This window comes from Trifolium pratense, linkage group LG5, assembly GCF_020283565.1.
Source record: "Trifolium pratense cultivar HEN17-A07 linkage group LG5, ARS_RC_1.1, whole genome shotgun sequence".
NCBI classification, from domain to species: domain Eukaryota; kingdom Viridiplantae; phylum Streptophyta; class Magnoliopsida; order Fabales; family Fabaceae; genus Trifolium; species Trifolium pratense.
The window spans coordinates 44,711,551-44,729,315 of NC_060063.1; the positions used below are offsets into that span (position 1 = coordinate 44,711,551).

Genomic DNA, 17,765 nt, shown 5'->3' on the forward strand with positions numbered 1-17,765 from the left:
GCTGATCCTTACTGCTTTCGTACTGCGTCAAAATCAAAAGTGTGGGTGTTATTTTCCTTATTCGTTTTGATTGATTCGAGGCCCTCTTGGTGTATACATTGTCTTACCCGGTCATTTCTCATCTTTGAGGGGAGTCGGGTCCTCTTGTGGTTGAGGTATTGTATTGGGGGCACTTATTTTTTTTAGTCAGTGTGCGAGTGTTGTTTTTTCTTACTAGTGCAATTTTTTGTGTATTTTATTTTGTTGCAGTTTTCTTTTTAGGTGGTGGTTTTCTAACTGTGCATACTTCTGATACTATTTTGCATTTATATTTTTTCATATATACTTATATTTTCCATTAAAAATAAGTCAAAATCAAATTATATCTATCCTATATATAAAGAGAATACATAAGTTTTGGTGTGGACTTTTGATAATACCAACATTGCCCTTGATTTTTTTTTATCTATACTTCTATACTATATATAAAGATAATACATGAGTTTTAGTGTGAACTTTTCATAATACCAACAATGCCCTTGATTTTTTTTAATAGCAACAAAAATCTTTTATTAACGAACTCACCGTAACATAAGACACATTTTTTTTTAGTAGCAAAAATCTTTTATTAACAAACTCACCATAAAGAGGATTCAACTTTTGGTGTGGACTTTTCATAATACCAACAACACCTTTAACAAATTCACCATAACATAAGACATTTTCTTTTTTGACAGAAGTTTATATAATAGACAATTAGACACAAACTGACGCGGAACGCGTCTGTCTGACCGCTAGTATAATATAAAGTTGTTTGAAGACATTTAATTTTGAAATGACTGCATGTTAGCCTTTATAAAATAATAGTATTATTTATTTCAATAATATGATTTCAATAATATGATTTCATAAAGCTTCTTTTCTAAATTCAAATTTAGTAAAAATTTATTTGCAATATATTATTTTATAAGTTACTGCATCACAATTTTTTTTTAAAAAAACTTTATTATAAGTTAATTGTGATAGTAAGTCAGTCTTAGGGCTCGTTTGACCCAGGTTTTTTTAGAGCTTATGCAAACAGCTTATGCAATTTTTATATATTATTATAAGTTTGTCAAGGTAGTTTATGATAAAATAACTTATAAAATTACAATTTTCACTAGTGTGAACTTATAAAATAGCGTAAAACCTAATTTATATTGCAAAAGCTATTTGCATAAGCTCTAAAAAAAGTTGGGTCAAACGAGCCCTTAGTAATAACTTATACTCCCTCGGTTTTTTTTAAGCGTCGTTTTAGAATAGTAACAGCAAATTAAGAAAATAGATTTTTGTACCTTATCTTTCTATTATACATTTATTTTAATATTCCTATATTTTTGCACATAGTTTCTCTTTCCAATAAATTTAATATATTATATACAAAAAAATAATAATATGTTAAGTACAAAAAAAATCGTAGCTTAAAATATATAATATTAATTAGTTTTAGTAAAAATATAAGAGTATTTGATAAATGCAGTGGCGGCTTGCACATATGTGCAAGGTGTGCGACGGCATCAGACCTCAAAAATTTGAGGGTCTCAGTTCAAAATTTTGAGGTCCTATAATATTACTTATATATTATTTATACCTATAAAATATCAGATATATATTAATAGATTAATTTTTAGGCCTTAAACTAATAGTTATATATTTAAACTCAGATTAGGAGGTTTCTTTTTGACTTTATATACAAAGATAATTATAAAAAAATCGTAGCTTAAAATATATAATATTAATTATATTTTGTATTTCTTATCCCATTTGATTTGATGCAATTGGTTTAATATTGATAATCTATATGTTTACAAGAATAAAAATGATTTTTTTTTATATTATACGCAATTTAAATCGCCAATTTTTTTTTATAAAAAAAATAAATTTTTTATATTAAGGGGCCACTTTTATATTTTGCGCAGGGTCTCCTAAAACCCGAAAACGCCCCTGGATAAATGATATAATTGACAAATCGTAGCTTAAAAATACCAAAACAATAGTTATTTTGAAACGCTAAATCCAACGAAAAACGACACTTAAAAACGGAGAGTAATTAATAAGTTTATGTTTTGTATTATCTTTGTATGGTTTCGAATATAAAAATGATTTGATAGAGATAGGTAAAGCTAGTTAAGATTTATATAGGTCTTACTCCATCTAGTCTAATTATATCTATCTATAATATTTTTTTAATATAATATAAGTATAAATTAGTTATTTATTAATGATTTTAGTTGGACGCCCCCTCCTCGTTTTCCTCGTGGGACAGTTTTGAGATTTAAAAAATGGAGATATTCAGCCTCATTTCTCCCCAATATAATATTTTATCAAATTTTATTTATCTTTTATGACCGAACTCTAAATTGTTGGCCCTTTTTTTTTAAGTATCAGGGGATTAAATTCAAAAAATAAAATAAAATACAATATATATATATATATATATATATATATATATATATATATATATATATATATATATATATATATATATATATATATATATGCACTGTCTGTGTAAAATTATTTTACACATGCATCAGAATACAAAGCAAGAGTACAAAAAATACTCAAAAATAAAATAGAAATATACATAAGAAACACCCAAAAAGGCTCCGAAGAGCAACAAATCACCAAAACCACTCAAAGCAGCCATAAAAAAAAGGGGATGAGAATAGCCATCTAAGAGCGGACACTCCAAGAGATACCACACACCAGGAGTCGGCAACATCCGAGCACGACGTCCTCACCTCGCTTTATTGTACCAGGACAAGCGAGGTTGAACCTCCCACTCGTAAAAAGAGTAGGGACTATCAGGATTTTTACCAAAAAATCATTTACAAGATAAGAGTTTCACCGTATCTACAAGATTACCGATCGTTCATTATTGGGTATCATTATTTTTTATTTATTTGTTTTCTTGTATTTAGGTCGTCTACATGGCCTGGCCCACAAGCTTGTTTGAACGTGAAAAGAAAATGACTAGAAGTAAGATAATAAAGCCACACACCGGATATATAAAAACGTTTTTACTTAGAAGAAAATTTATATGTATTTTCTTAGATGCAGTTTTGTAATTTAGAAGATAAAAGGAGAGAATTTTGTAATTTCAAAAAAATGGAGAAATGTTGTTTAAGGGTTGTGATTAAAGACTTAGAGAAAATTTGAGAAGAAAAAAATTGAGAGGATTTTTTTTTGTTGTTGGCATAAATTGGGTATCGTCTGTGTGTAACTGCAAAGATTAATCTATCTCTCAAGTTTCGTGGAATCCAAATGAACAGAAAATTATCGTTAAAAATTTTAATACTGCTTCATGTTCAAGTCATGAATTAAACTCAATACTTTAATTAAACTAGAAAGGACTCGCGCAATTTCATCGAAGTCCTCTTGGATTTGAGAGGATCATTTCTCACAGCAAGAGTTTAATTTATTGGAATATGATTCTGTTGTAAAACGGTTTTACTGACTTTATAAAAACAGGAAAAACGAATTTTCTAAATTGGCAACGAAACAAATTATTGGCTGAGTCGCGTACTAGGTCGCTTTCTTTAAGACGTTTCGCGGAACTACTCGAAGAAGTGCACTGTAGTATATCAACCGCGAAGTCCCCAGGATAAAACAGCCGTTTTCAATGAAAATACCGATAAACTACTGCACTGTAGTATCGGCCAGAATAACACCAAGTATGGTCGAAATTTCGAACCACTCTAATTGATATACGAATATCAATTCTACGGTTTAGAACCGTTCAAATTATGAAACAACAAAATAATTTCGAAGAAAGAAAAAAGGAGAAGGAAAGAAGCAGTTTTCTCAGAATGCAGAGAAAAAGAAGTGAATGAAAACTGAAGAAATGAAGTGGTATTTATAGGCAAGTAGGGAGCTGGAATCAGAGAGATTTCAGGAGCTGAAGTTGCTCAGTCAAAGGCAAAAACGTGGCAAAAAATCAGGGATTTAAAGGACACGTATTTTGACCGTTTAACAGAAAGAAATCCGTTCAAGACTTGGTCTAAGCACATTTAACATGTGCGAATTAAGGGACACACTAAAAGAAATTTAAATTTCAAAAATTTCTTTTTCTTAGTATTAAAAAATTAATATATCACCCAAGCCCAAGCCCGGCCCGAACCGAACCGAACCGAACCGAGCCGAGCCGAGCCGGCCGGTCGGACGGACGGACGGCGGCGGCGCGCGCGCGCGTGTGTGATATTCGACATTGTGTGTGGTCTCCCTTTCTTACAAAAGTGGGTGATACACCTAAAAATATGCTATTTATTTAGTTAATTTACTATTATATTTTATATGTTTTTATTTCGATTCCGAAGTTTTATTATATAAATAGTTACTTATTTCTCATATTTTAAATAAACAGATAAAAAGTGTACGAGTTGAAGAAAGGAGCGAAAACGGACCGAAAAGGAGCAAAAATGGACAAAAAGGCCACACATGTGCAGCCAATTGGGCCACACATGTGCAGCCCACAAATGCTCGCCAGCTACAACCAAGTGGCGACCGCCAACAAGGCCCTAATGGCGCCCGCCAGCTGCATCCAAGTGGCCCTCGCCACTTCCTTCCAAATCACAGCCATCCATGTGATCCAACGGCAACGCGAAGAATTTTTACAAGTCCCACATCGGCCAAATTCTGTCTTTTCCTCCTTGTATTTTAGTATAAATAGGCTAGTTCTCTTCACTCAAAAAGATAACACTTGACTTGGAGAATTGAGAACTAGGCTTAGTACCACAAGGTTTTCTTCTCTAAAGTTGAGAGTTTAGTATTATTTTATTCTCCGTTGAGAATAAAATAAGTTTTTTTTTTTATTTCCTACCGTTACGCTGTCGGAGTCCGTACTCGAGATTCCTTTTGTTATTTCAGGTTCTTATTTTATTTTATGGTCTTATTTATTTCTTGTCTTTATTTTATTGCTTTTATTTTATGCTTTTAATTTCTGCTTTTATTTTTATTATGTCTTTTTATTTATTTGCTTATTTTATTTTAATGTCTTTAGTTTTAGTTATGTCTAGCTAAATTTAGCGTTGCTAGGATGTGTAGTTAGTAGCTAATAGGGGTTCGGTAGTTAATTCGTGCTTAATAGTTTTCAACCACCAGTTTTAAATAAATACGTTTTCAAATAATTCGTCACGAGAGTGAGGATTGTTTTAAAGGCAATAAACCAACATTGACGAGAGTTGAGGTTTAGGGTCGGATAGTTAAAACTGACCGTTAGTTCTAAAATCCGCGAGAGCTATTTAGGATTAATGAGTTTTATATTGATTTTCAAAGGTACTTATATAGGTAAGTGAGTGTGTGAGAGCTGAGCATTTATTTTATCTAAGTATAATGCTAGTCAAGATTTGCGAGAGCTGAGATTAGTGTTTTTAAATCAAATATAATTCTTGAAAACTGGCAACGGTTTTATTTTCTTAAGCAGTTTTTAATTAAGCGTTGATTATAATTCGTCACGAGAGTGAGAATTAATTAAAGTAAAAATCAATAGAGCGAGAGCGTGAGATTTCTACTAGATAGTAAAAACTGAACATTAAATCTAATTCGCAACGAGAGTTGGGATTAGAGTTAATTAAATTATATTGTTCTTCAAAGAGTATTTTATTAGCGGGTGTGAGGACGAGAGTTAAGCACCACCTTTATAATTTATAATACTATCTGAATTGTATTTTTAAAACAATATAGTTTCGAAAATTTAATTGTTTACACCACTAAAATCTAGAAGTAATGCAACTACTTTGTAAAGTATTTTATTAATTTCATGATGAGAGTTGTGAGAGCTGGAAGTGAGAACGGCTTTCGCCTGGAGCATCGATTTTATTAAAATACGACAATTAGATGTGGTAGTAATTTTGTCTAGCGCGAATTAAGCATTGAACCCTTTGAAGCAACTAATAGCACGTCCTAGCAATATTTTATTTACATATTAAAAATCTAAAAAATATTTATTTCTCTTATTTTAGTTATTCAATTAATCATAACCCTTTAAATCAATTAGCCTTAGATTTACAAAGCAACACTAGAATACGGTAGGTCGATTATTGGTCCTTTGGGTTCGATATCTTTTAAAACTACACGACACGACTGTATACTTGCGGTCATTGCTGTCGCACACGATCAAGTTTTTGGCGCCGTTGCCGGGGACCAATTTAGTCGATATCGTAACTCCAGTGTTACACCGTAGAGACTAAGGCAATTTTTTCTTTTTGTTTTATGCCCAATACTCGCTCACGAGGCGAGATAATTGAGCAACCCTTTGACGAACCCGAGCGTCTTCTTAACGAACGACGCCGAAATTTAAGTACTCAACCCGAGAATATCGAAACCGAAATTCTCACTCTCGAAGTAACCGAAGAAATCATTAACGAAATAGTTGACGAACCAGTCATGGCTGAAAATCGTCCACTTAGATCTTACGCTATTCCTTCGCAAGAAGAACCGCATAATAGCATCGCTGCCCCCGCTATTGAAGCAAACAATTTCGAGCTTAAACCTTCATTGTTGGCTATAGTACAACAAAACCAATTCTCCGGAAATCCCGCGGACGACCCTAATCTACATTTGTCCATATTCTTGCAATATGCCGATACTATCAAAGCTAATGGTGTCAGTCCCGAAGCTATAAGACTTCGTTTATTCCCATTCTCATTAAGGGATAAAGCTAGAGCCTGGCTCCAGTCCCTACCATCCAACTCAGTCGCAACATGGGATGAGTTGAAGAAAGTCTTTTTAGCAAGATATTTCCCGCCTAGCAAAACTGCTATGCTAAGAGCCCAAATCAATGGATTTAGACAAAGAGACAACGAATCTCTTTTCGAAGCATGGGAAAGATACAAAGAAATGATTAGGATATGTCCTCATCATGGGCTCGAAAATTGGCTAATTATCCACACCTTTTACAATGGTCTCTTGTATAATACAAGAATGACAATAGATGCCGCAGCTGGTGGCGCACTTATGGATAAACCATACAACCAAGCCTATCAGCTTATCGAGAGCATGGCTCAGAACCATTATCAGTGGGGAAACGAGAGAACAACAGTAGATAAACCTCAAACGAAAGGTGGAATGTACGAAATCAGCAACATGGACCACATCAATGCCAAGTTAGATGCCTTAACTCAAAAGATAGAGAGTCTAACCAACGCACCCAAAGCCAACGTGGCTGCAACAATACAAAATTGTGAGTTGTGCGGAGCTCAAGGTCATACAATCGCTGAATGTCGACTTCTAACCGAAGCTCCCAACGACCAAGTGAATTACACTCAAGGGAACTCTTACAACCAAAACCAGAGAAATCACCCGTATCTTTCGTACAATAGCAACAACGCTTTATATGCACCTGGCCAAACACCTACTCCTTCGCCACCAGGATTCCAAAAACCTGCTCAAAATGCTCCTATGAAGTCAAACCTTGAATTGATGATGGAGAACTTCATAGCCCTACAAACTCAAACTAACAAGGAATTCCTAAATCAAAACATACACACTAATGAGCAAATTAAGCAATTAACAAGCAGGCTAGAACTCTTGACCACTCACAATAAGATGTTAGAAACACAAATCGCACAAGTGGCACAACAACAAGCATCTACCTCTGCTCCTGCAGGCATATTTCCTGGCCAGCCTCAGCCAAACCCTAGGGGACATGTGAATGCTGTTATATTACGAAGTGGGACACAATACGATGGACCAGCTGATCCCAGAACTAAAAATCCTGCCATGCAACCCAACTCAGATGAGGTAACCAAGGGAGAGAGTGAACAAAACATAAAAGATAAAGAAAATAGTGGGGAGGAAATCATAGAAAAGAAGAAACCTTATATACCCCCACCACCATATCAACCACCCATCCCGTATCCTCAAAGATTTGAGAAATCCAAAAGCGAGGGACAGTTTAGGAAATTTGTAGAACTTCTAAAAAAATTTAACATCACAATACCTTTTACGGAAGCTATCACACAAATGCCCTCGTACGCTAAGTTTCTTAAAGATATCTTAACTAATAAGAAAAAGATCGAGGAAGAAGAAACCGTTATGCTTACTGCCGAGTGTAGCTCCATACTTCAAAATAATATGCCTCCTAAGCTAAAAGACCCAGGAAGTTTTTCCATACCCTGTGTAATTGGAAATTATGTAATAGATAGGGCCCTATGCGATTTAGGAGCCAGTATCAGCTTAATGCCTATGTCCATATGCGAAAAACTTAATTTAGGAGAATTGAGACCAACTAAAATGTCAATACAATTCGCTGACCGTTCTGTCAAATACCCCTTAGGTATACTAGAAAACGTGCCAGTACGTGTAGGTCAATTCTATATCCCTACCGATTTTATAGTCATGGACATAAGGGAAGATTCCAATACACCTATCATTTTAGGAAGGCCATTCTTAGCAACCGCCGGTGCCATAATAGATGTGAAAAAAGGAAAGCTCACCTTTGAAGTAGGTGAAGAAAAAGTTGAATTTATCTTAACACAATTCATGAACGCATCGGCCATTGAAGATAGTTGCTATATGTTAGACGTCGTCAAAGAATGTGGAAAAGAGATGGAGAAAGATAAAACCAAAAATTCTGAAATTCTAAAAACTCTCATCCCTCCGACTCATAAAAATGGTAATGACGACCTAGCTAAGAAAAGCTCTTGCTGTAGACTCGACATAGCTGAATCAAATGTCGATAACACACCCTTTAAACGAGTACCTCCCGACATACTAAAAGCCCAACCAGAAAGTAATATCTTCCAAAATAAAACATCTCTGTTTGCCTCCAAGAAAAAGAAAGGAAAAAGGAAAACACCTATGAGATGGTTTGACATGTTCAAATGGAGACCTAAGGATGTTGGACATAATTTTAAGGACGTGAGTTTGGAAGAGGCACCATACTAATCTAAAGGGTTAAGAAGTCGAGCTACCGACGTTAAACAAAGCGCTGCATGGGAGGCAACCCATGAGTTTTCTTTAATTCTTGTTTAATTTTTGCTTTCTTTTATTTTTGATTTTTTTTTATGACTATCTCTGATGATCCTGTGACTAATAGAGCTCCCACGCACATTTCTCAAAATGTTGCCGCTGGTGGGGGCGCCAACATCGTTCCACCTGCACACACTACACATTTTTCTAACACTTTTGCAGGCAGTTCTTCCTCATCAAGATAGAGTACCGTCGATGATGTGTTCTATGAAATGCGCGCTCTAAATGCTATCAACGAGGAGCGCGATGGACTCTTTTATGCGATGCATCAGCAACAAGAGGAGATGTTGGAACGAATGGAATTCATGCAAGCCCAATAAGCACAAATTCTTCAAAACTAACATGAGATGCAGGGCTATTATCATAGATGGGAGAGCTCAGAAGAGCACCGTCAACAACAACGCGACAATGTCATACAAGAGCTAGGCGGTTTGAGACTTCAGTTCAACAATTTCCAAAACCATCAACAGCCTCCCCCATGATTTACCACAGGTTTTACGCTCCAATTCTGCTCTTGAGTCGCAACAGTGAGGACACTGTTGGATTTAAGTTTAGGGGAGTATTCTACTATCTTTATTTACTTTTAATTTTTAGTTATTTGAATTTTTATTTCCTTTCGCATAATAAAAAAAAAATTGAATTTATAGTATATTCTTTGGTTTTTTTCTAAATTTTTTCTTTTCTTGAGCCAAATTAAAATTTTTTCCAAAGACTTAGGATAATAGCTCACATAGAAAGTATATAGGTTAAGAAAAGAGGAGAGGCTAAGTTAAGGAAATTAGGGAATTTTACAACAAAATCGGTATTTTTCCAACACCCAGAAGTCTCCCTAGTATAGATATCAATTTGAATAACCATTGTGCCAAAATCTCTTGATTTAAATTTGTGGAATCCTGTAGTAGTTTATCTATCCAGTCGGACACCATCTATAAAGTCACACATTAAGTAGGTTTGTCGATGAATATAAGCGAATCATCTAATCAAATTCTTAAGGTCATACTGTGGTAATACGGTTAAACCTTAAAGAAAAATAATAATATGAGGTCATACTGTGGTAATACGGTTAAACCTTAAAAAAAAATATGATTGCTAATACAAAAATTTGTATCATCAAAATTTGTATCATCAAGCTATTTGCGAGTTGAAAAAGATGAACAAAGACGCTAACCGGCTTTCTTACCATGTGTGTGACATAGATAAAGGGTCTTAATGTGACTGTCTAGAATGAAAAAGGATGAAACAAAGGAGAAGATTTAGATTTTAGTACAACGGCATGATCCAAATTCGATATGTATAAGAGGGAGAACTTTGTGTGTCGTTGAAATACCCTTCTTGATTGTGTAAAGAACCTAACTAATTAATCTTAGCCGATTTGAATTTCTGACCACGTATGAGTACTCGTGATGTTATTTTTCTCTAAGTCTGTGTGTGTGAGTTGCTTCGCATTTCAAATGTTTTCTATATGCAAGCTAAATTGCTTGAGGACAAGCAATGGTTCAAGTTTAGGGGAGTTTGATACACCTAAAAATATGCTATTTATTTAGTTAATTTACTATTATATTTTATATGTTTTTATTTCGATTCCGAAGTTTTATTATATAAATAGTTACTTATTTCTCATATTTTAAATAAACAGATAAAAAGTGTACGAGTTGAAGAAAGGAGCGAAAACGGACCGAAAAGGAGCAAAAATGGACAAAAAGGCCACACATGTGCAGCCAATTGGGCCACACATGTGCAGCCCACAAATGCTCGCCAGCTACAACCAAGTGGCGACCGCCAACAAGGCCCTAATGGCGCCCGCCAGCTGCATCCAAGTGGCCCTCGCCACTTCCTTCCAAATCACAGCCATCCATGTGATCCAACGGCAACGCGAAGAATTTTTACAAGTCCCACATCGGCCAAATTCTGTCTTTTCCTCCTTGTATTTTAGTATAAATAGGCTAGTTCTCTTCACTCAAAAAGATAACACTTGACTTGGAGAATTGAGAACTAGGCTTAGTACCACAAGGTTTTCTTCTCTAAAGTTGAGAGTTTAGTATTATTTTATTCTCCGTTGAGAATAAAATAAGTTTTTTTTTTATTTCCTACCGTTACGCTGTCGGAGTCCGTACTCGAGATTCCTTTTGTTATTTCAGGTTCTTATTTTATTTTATGGTCTTATTTATTTCTTGTCTTTATTTTATTGCTTTTATTTTATGCTTTTAATTTCTGCTTTTATTTTTATTATGTCTTTTTATTTATTTGCTTATTTTATTTTAATGTCTTTAGTTTTAGTTATGTCTAGCTAAATTTAGCGTTGCTAGGATGTGTAGTTAGTAGCTAATAGGGGTTCGGTAGTTAATTCGTGCTTAATAGTTTTCAACCACCAGTTTTAAATAAATACGTTTTCAAATAATTCGTCACGAGAGTGAGGATTGTTTTAAAGGCAATAAACCAACATTGACGAGAGTTGAGGTTTAGGGTCGGATAGTTAAAACTGACCGTTAGTTCTAAAATCCGCGAGAGCTATTTAGGATTAATGAGTTTTATATTGATTTTCAAAGGTACTTATATAGGTAAGTGAGTGTGTGAGAGCTGAGCATTTATTTTATCTAAGTATAACGCTAGTCAAGATTTGCGAGAGCTGAGATTAGTGTTTTTAAATCAAATATAATTCTTGAAAACTGGCAACGGTTTTATTTTCTTAAGCAGTTTTTAATTAAGCGTTGATTATAATTCGTCACGAGAGTGAGAATTAATTAAAGTAAAAATCAATAGAGCGAGAGCGTGAGATTTCTACTAGATAGTAAAAACTGAACATTAAATCTAATTCGCAACGAGAGTTGGGATTAGAGTTAATTAAATTATATTGTTCTTCAAAGAGTATTTTATTAGCGGGTGTGAGGACGAGAGTTAAGCACCACCTTTATAATTTATAATACTATCTGAATTGTATTTTTAAAACAATATAGTTTCGAAAATTTAATTGTTTACACCACTAAAATCTAGAAGTAATGCAACTACTTTGTAAAGTATTTTATTAATTTCATGATGAGAGTTGTGAGAGCTGGAAGTGAGAACGGCTTTCGCCTGGAGCATCGATTTTATTAAAATACGACAATTAGATGTGGTAGTAATTTTGTCTAGCGCGAATTAAGCATTGAACCCTTTGAAGCAACTAATAGCACGTCCTAGCAATATTTTATTTACATATTAAAAATCTAAAAAATATTTATTTCTCTTATTTTAGTTATTCAATTAATCATAACCCTTTAAATCAATTAGCCTTAGATTTACAAAGCAACACTAGAATACGGTAGGTCGATTATTGGTCCTTTGGGTTCGATATCTTTTAAAACTACACGACACGACTGTATACTTGCGGTCATTGCTGTCGCACACGATCAGTGGGTACCCCAAGGGCACACCCTTGGTTGCCAACTTGTGATATATAAACACTACCAAGTAGTGTGATTTTTCCAATGTGGGACTCAAAGAGTCTTTTTTTAATTCACACTACACATGGTTCTTGCACTTGTGTTTATTTCAATACCAAGTTCCCTCCAAATTCTTCATCATGTTCCAACAATCCCCCACTTGAATTTAAAAAAAGTTGTTTCAGTCATAACGTTAAACGTTTCAGTAAGATTGTGCATAAGCGAAGGTGAGCTAAGTCTTGGAACCTTCACGTAGCCAGTAAGAGCCTGATTAAGTAAGAGTGACGTTTAGTCTTGGAACTCTATCTCAGATTTTCCTCAAACCAGCACACAACCTTTCTTAAGGTGTTTTCTAAGGCCCGTGCATTAATGGCCCTGCACGTCTATCCCAGTTTCATGAATGCTCTAGGAATTCGCCCCGAAACTCCAGAGGAACCGGCCTCAGTTCCACATTCATATAGGTGATTCTATCAAGAGTACTCCTGATGTACTCCACTCCTATAGAGTATAGATTTCATTAAGAGTTTTGCTAACTCAACCTTTATCATTACAGGATTCATGCCTCTTAATTTGCATGTTCATCTCATATTACTCACAACTTGTTGTTTACCCATTGGAACCTAATTCTTGGGATCTCCAGTCTTTTAGGTTGGGTTACCATCATAAGTAATTCACTTCATAGGCATTAGTCCCATCTTGACAGATGTATTTTGGACTTTCTCTCTAGCCAGTCCTTTCGTCAAAGGATCTGCTAGGTTATCATTAGTGCGTACATGATCCACTCTCACAGCACCTGTAGTGATGAGCTCTCTCACTGTGCTGTGCTTTCTTCTAATTTGACGTCTTTTACCGTTATAAAAACGATTCTCAATTTTAGCGATAGCTGCAGTACTATCACAATGGATCAAGACAGCAGGCATAGGTTTTTCCCATAAGGGAATCTCAGATAACAAGCATCTCAACCAGCTTGCTTCTTCACTAGCAGTTGCTAGTGCTATCATTTCAGATTCCATAGTGGACTGTGCCAAAATGGTCTGTTTCTTAGACTTCCATGATACAGCTCCACCGGCTATACTAAATATAAAGCCACTAGTAGCTTTGGAATCATCTGACAAGGTGTTCCAATCAGCATCACTGTACCCTTCAAGTACAGCTGGAAATCTCTGATAGTGTAATCCGAGATTCATGGTCCTTTTCAGGTATCTCATGACTCTCTCAATAGCGTGCCAATGCTCATCACTGGGTCTGCTGGTAAACCTACACAAGAGTCCCACGACATAGGCGATGTCGGGTCTAGTACAATCAGTGGCATACCTAAGACTACCAATGATGCTCGCGTATTCTGTTTGTCTTACGCTATCACCAGTGTTCTTAAACAGTTTTACACTGGGATCATAAGGTGTGCAGGCAGGTTTACAGTTAATGTAACCGTATTTCTTTAGGATCATTTCCACATAATGTGATTGATCTAGGGATATCTCCTTCTCAGACCTAGTGATTTTTATTCCAAGAATCACACTAGCTTCTCCGAGGTCTTTCATATCAAAGTTGTTACTCAACAGTGATTTCACATTATTTATGGCAGAAAGGTTTGAGCCAAATATCAACATGTCATCTACATAGAGACATATTATAGTGCAAATGTTGCCATCACATTTATAGTAAATGCATTTGTCACTCTCATTGAGTCTGAACCCATTCAATTTCATTAAGTTATCAAACTTTTCATGCCATTGTTTCGGAGCTTGTTTAAGACCATACAGAGATTTATCTAACTTGCAGACCTTAGTTTCTTGTCCATGTATAACAAAACCTTCAGGTTGTTCCATATAGATTTCTTCTTCTAAGTCACCATTTAAAAAGGCAGTTTTAACGTCCATTTGGTGTACAATTAAGTTATAAATAGCTGCTATTGAAATAAGTACTCGAATGGACGTTATTCTAGTGACAGGTGAAAATGTGTCGAAGAAATCTATATTTTCTCTTTGTCTAAAACCTTTGGCTACAAGGCGAGCCTTGTATTTTTCAACCGTGCCGTCGGGTTTTAGTTTCTTTTTCAAAATCCATTTGCAACCAATTGGTTTGTAACCGGGAGGTAAGTTTACTAAGTGCCATGTTTTGTTAGATTCTAGAGAATCCATCTCATCATTAATAGCTTCTTGCCAAAGATCTGCATCCATCGATGACAAGGCTTCTTGAAGATTTGCTGGATCTTCATTCAATGTAAAGGTCGCATAATCTGGACCATAGTCTTTAGCAACTCTTACACGTTTGCTTCTACGAAGTTCATTTTCTACTTCGTCATTGCTATTCGCATTTGGTATCACTGGTAAGTGACTCGACTCAGGAATATTATCCTGTTCAGTGCCCCCACTATTTCTTGATTTAAAGGGAAATTTATTTTCATAGAAGTCTGCATCATTAGATTCTATGATCACTTTTTCATTTAGGTCGTAAAACCTATATGCTTTACTGTTTGCTTCGGGTCCGGTTTACGGACATAGGCTAGACATCCCCAAGTTCTTAAATAAGACAAGTTTGGTTGTCTTTCCTTTAATATTTCATAAGCGGATTCGCTTCTTTTAGATTTGGGAATTCTATTCAAAACAAAGCAGACAGTCAAAATTATTTCCCCCCACCAATGTTTAGCGGCACCAGAATTTAACATAATAGCAACTACTAATTCAGTAAGAGTTCTATTCTTTCTTTCTGCTTTACCATTCATTTCAGGGGAATATGGTGCAGTCGTTTCATGTATAATTCCGTGTTGTTTATAAAAATCATTAAATAAACTAGAATTATATTCGGTTCCCCTATCACTACGAAGTCTCTTGATTTTCGTATTAAATTGATTTTCTATTTCTTTCACAAAAATTTTGAACATTTCAAAAGCATCACTTTTATTTTTCATTAAATAAACAAAAGTATAATCTGAACAATCATCAATAAAAGTGATAAAATAACGTTTGTTATTCCTAGTCATGGTTCCATCTAGTTCACATATATCAGAATGTATAAGGTCCATTGGTTCAGATTCTCGTATTACTGATTTATGTTTGCTCTTTGTTATTTTAGCTTGACTACAAAATTCACATTTTTCTATGTCATTAAAACTAAGTTTAGGAATTAATCCTAAGTTACTAATATTCAAAATAGATCGTTTATTAACATGACAAAGTCTAGAATGCCAAATATTAAAATCACACAAAGAGTAAACAGAAGGAGAAATTTTATTCATAACATTAAAATCAACATTGAGTTTAAACATGCCATCAGAGGCGTACCCTTTCCCAATAAAAATACCATTCTTAGTGATGGTGTACATATCAGCCCCAATAGTTTGATTAAACCCAGCCTTATTCAAGAGGAAACCAGAAACAAGATTCTTCTTCATCTCAGGAACATGAAGGACTTCCTTCAAAATAAGAGTCTTTCCAGAGGTGAAGTTCAGAACAACATCTCCAATACCAGCAACATCAGAGGTGTGAGCATTACCCATCTGCACCTTCTTATTTTCAGCATTCGTGTATGTTTTAAACATAGCACGATCATAACAGACATGGCGGGTAGCGCCAGTATCTATCCACCATCCATCAGTACCACCGACCATATTAATTTCGGTGATCATAGCAGCATATGGCTCATCAGCCACATTCACATTGATATGTGCAAGATTAGCCGGTTTAGGCCTCTTTGGATTTCTGCACTTCTTTGATATATGACCTGTTTTCCAGCAATTGAAGCAGTAAAATGGCTCAAGCGTCATTTCTAGGAGGTGGTTGTTGCTGATGTTGCTTAGCAATATGGCCCCTAACCGGGTTACCATTCTTAACTCGGTTTTGAACGCGGCTCTGATTCTGATTTTTCAAAGGTTTGCCCGTAGGCTTCAGAGCTGCACCGAATTTCTTTTTATTGGTGTTAGAAACAACCAATATCTTTTCTTCCTCTTTCATATCCTGTTTCCGAGATTCTTCTTCTATACGAAGACGGGTAATCAGACCCTCAATGGAAAACTCCTTTGTCTTATGACGGAGCTGATTCTTAAAGTCTTTCCAACTGGGGGGCAGCTTATCAATAATGACAGAAATTTGAAACTGCTCATGTAAAGGCATACCTTCAGTTATTATCTCATGAGCAATCTTTTGCAGTTCATGTGACTGCACTTCCACCGACCTCTCATCAACCATCTGGTATTTCAAATACCTGCTCACAGCATACTTCTTCACTCCAGCTTCCTCAGTATCATACTTCTTACTAAGAGCCTCCCACACATCACTGGCTGTATTATAGGTTCTGTAATAATCATACAGATCATCCTCCAATCCATTAATGATATAGTTTTTGCAAACATAATCATTATCAATCCAGAGCTGCCTATCTATTTCTAGTTGCAGCGCTTTCTCTTTAAGCTGTTCTGCCGTGGCCTTGCCTTTGTCTTTTTCGGCAGATACAGCATCACCGTTGGTGTTAACGGTCTGTTCATTAGTTCCAGAAGCAGAAGCCGAAGCTTCAGCAGGAACCACAGGAATAGGCTGTTTCAAAACGTAGGCACACTTTTTAAGAGTTAGGAAGAAAAACATTTTTTGTTGCCAACGTTTGAAACGATTGCCCTCAAACTTAAACGGCCTTTCGGTAGCACCGACAGATGAATTACCAATAATTTCTTCGTTAGCCATGATATTTTCGAAACGTCTTAAAATTGTTGTAAAACGGTTTTACTGACTTTATAAAAACAGGAAAAACGAATTTTCTAAATTGGCAACGAAACAAATTATTGGCTGAGTCGCGTACTAGGTCGCTTTCTTTAAGACGTTTCGCGGAACTACTCGAAGAAGTGCACTGTAGTATATCAACCGCGAAGTCCCCAGGATAAAACAGCCGTTTTCAATGAAAATACCGATAAACTACTGCACTGTAGTATCGGCCAGAATAACACCAAGTATGGTCGAAATTTCGAACCACTCTAATTGATATACGAATATCAATTCTACGGTTTAGAACCGTTCAAATTATGAAACAACAAAAATAAGGGACACACTTTTGATATACGGATATTTTGACCGTTTAACAGAAAGAAATCCGTTCAAGACTTGGTCTAAGCACATTTAACATGTGCGAATTAAGGGACACACTAAAAGAAATTTAAATTTCAAAAATTTCTTTTTCTTAGTATTAAAAAATTAATATATCACCCAAGCCCGAACCGGCCGGTTGGACGGCGGCGGCGCGCGCGCGTGTGTGATATTCGACATTGTGTGTGGTCTCCCTTTCTTACAAAAGTGGGTACCCCAAGGGCACACCCTTGGTTGCCAACTTGTGATATATAAACACTACCAAGTAGTGTGATTTTTCCAA

The 17,765-nt window shown here is 35.4% G+C and overlaps 1 protein-coding gene and 1 non-coding gene across 2 annotated transcripts; one reads left to right on the plus strand and one right to left on the minus strand.

Moving 5' to 3' along the window:
- Positions 1–6,231: 6,231 nt before the first annotated feature.
- On the plus strand, positions 6,232–8,907 carry LOC123886754. The gene has a single exon (XM_045936047.1). The coding sequence runs from the start codon at positions 6,232–6,234 to the stop codon at positions 8,905–8,907; it is 2,676 nt and encodes an 891-aa protein (XP_045792003.1).
- On the minus strand, positions 6,781–6,887 carry LOC123887771. Its single transcript, XR_006801769.1, has one exon. It is a non-coding gene; the product is annotated as a small nucleolar RNA R71 (small nucleolar RNA).
- Positions 8,908–17,765: the final 8,858 nt, after the last annotated feature.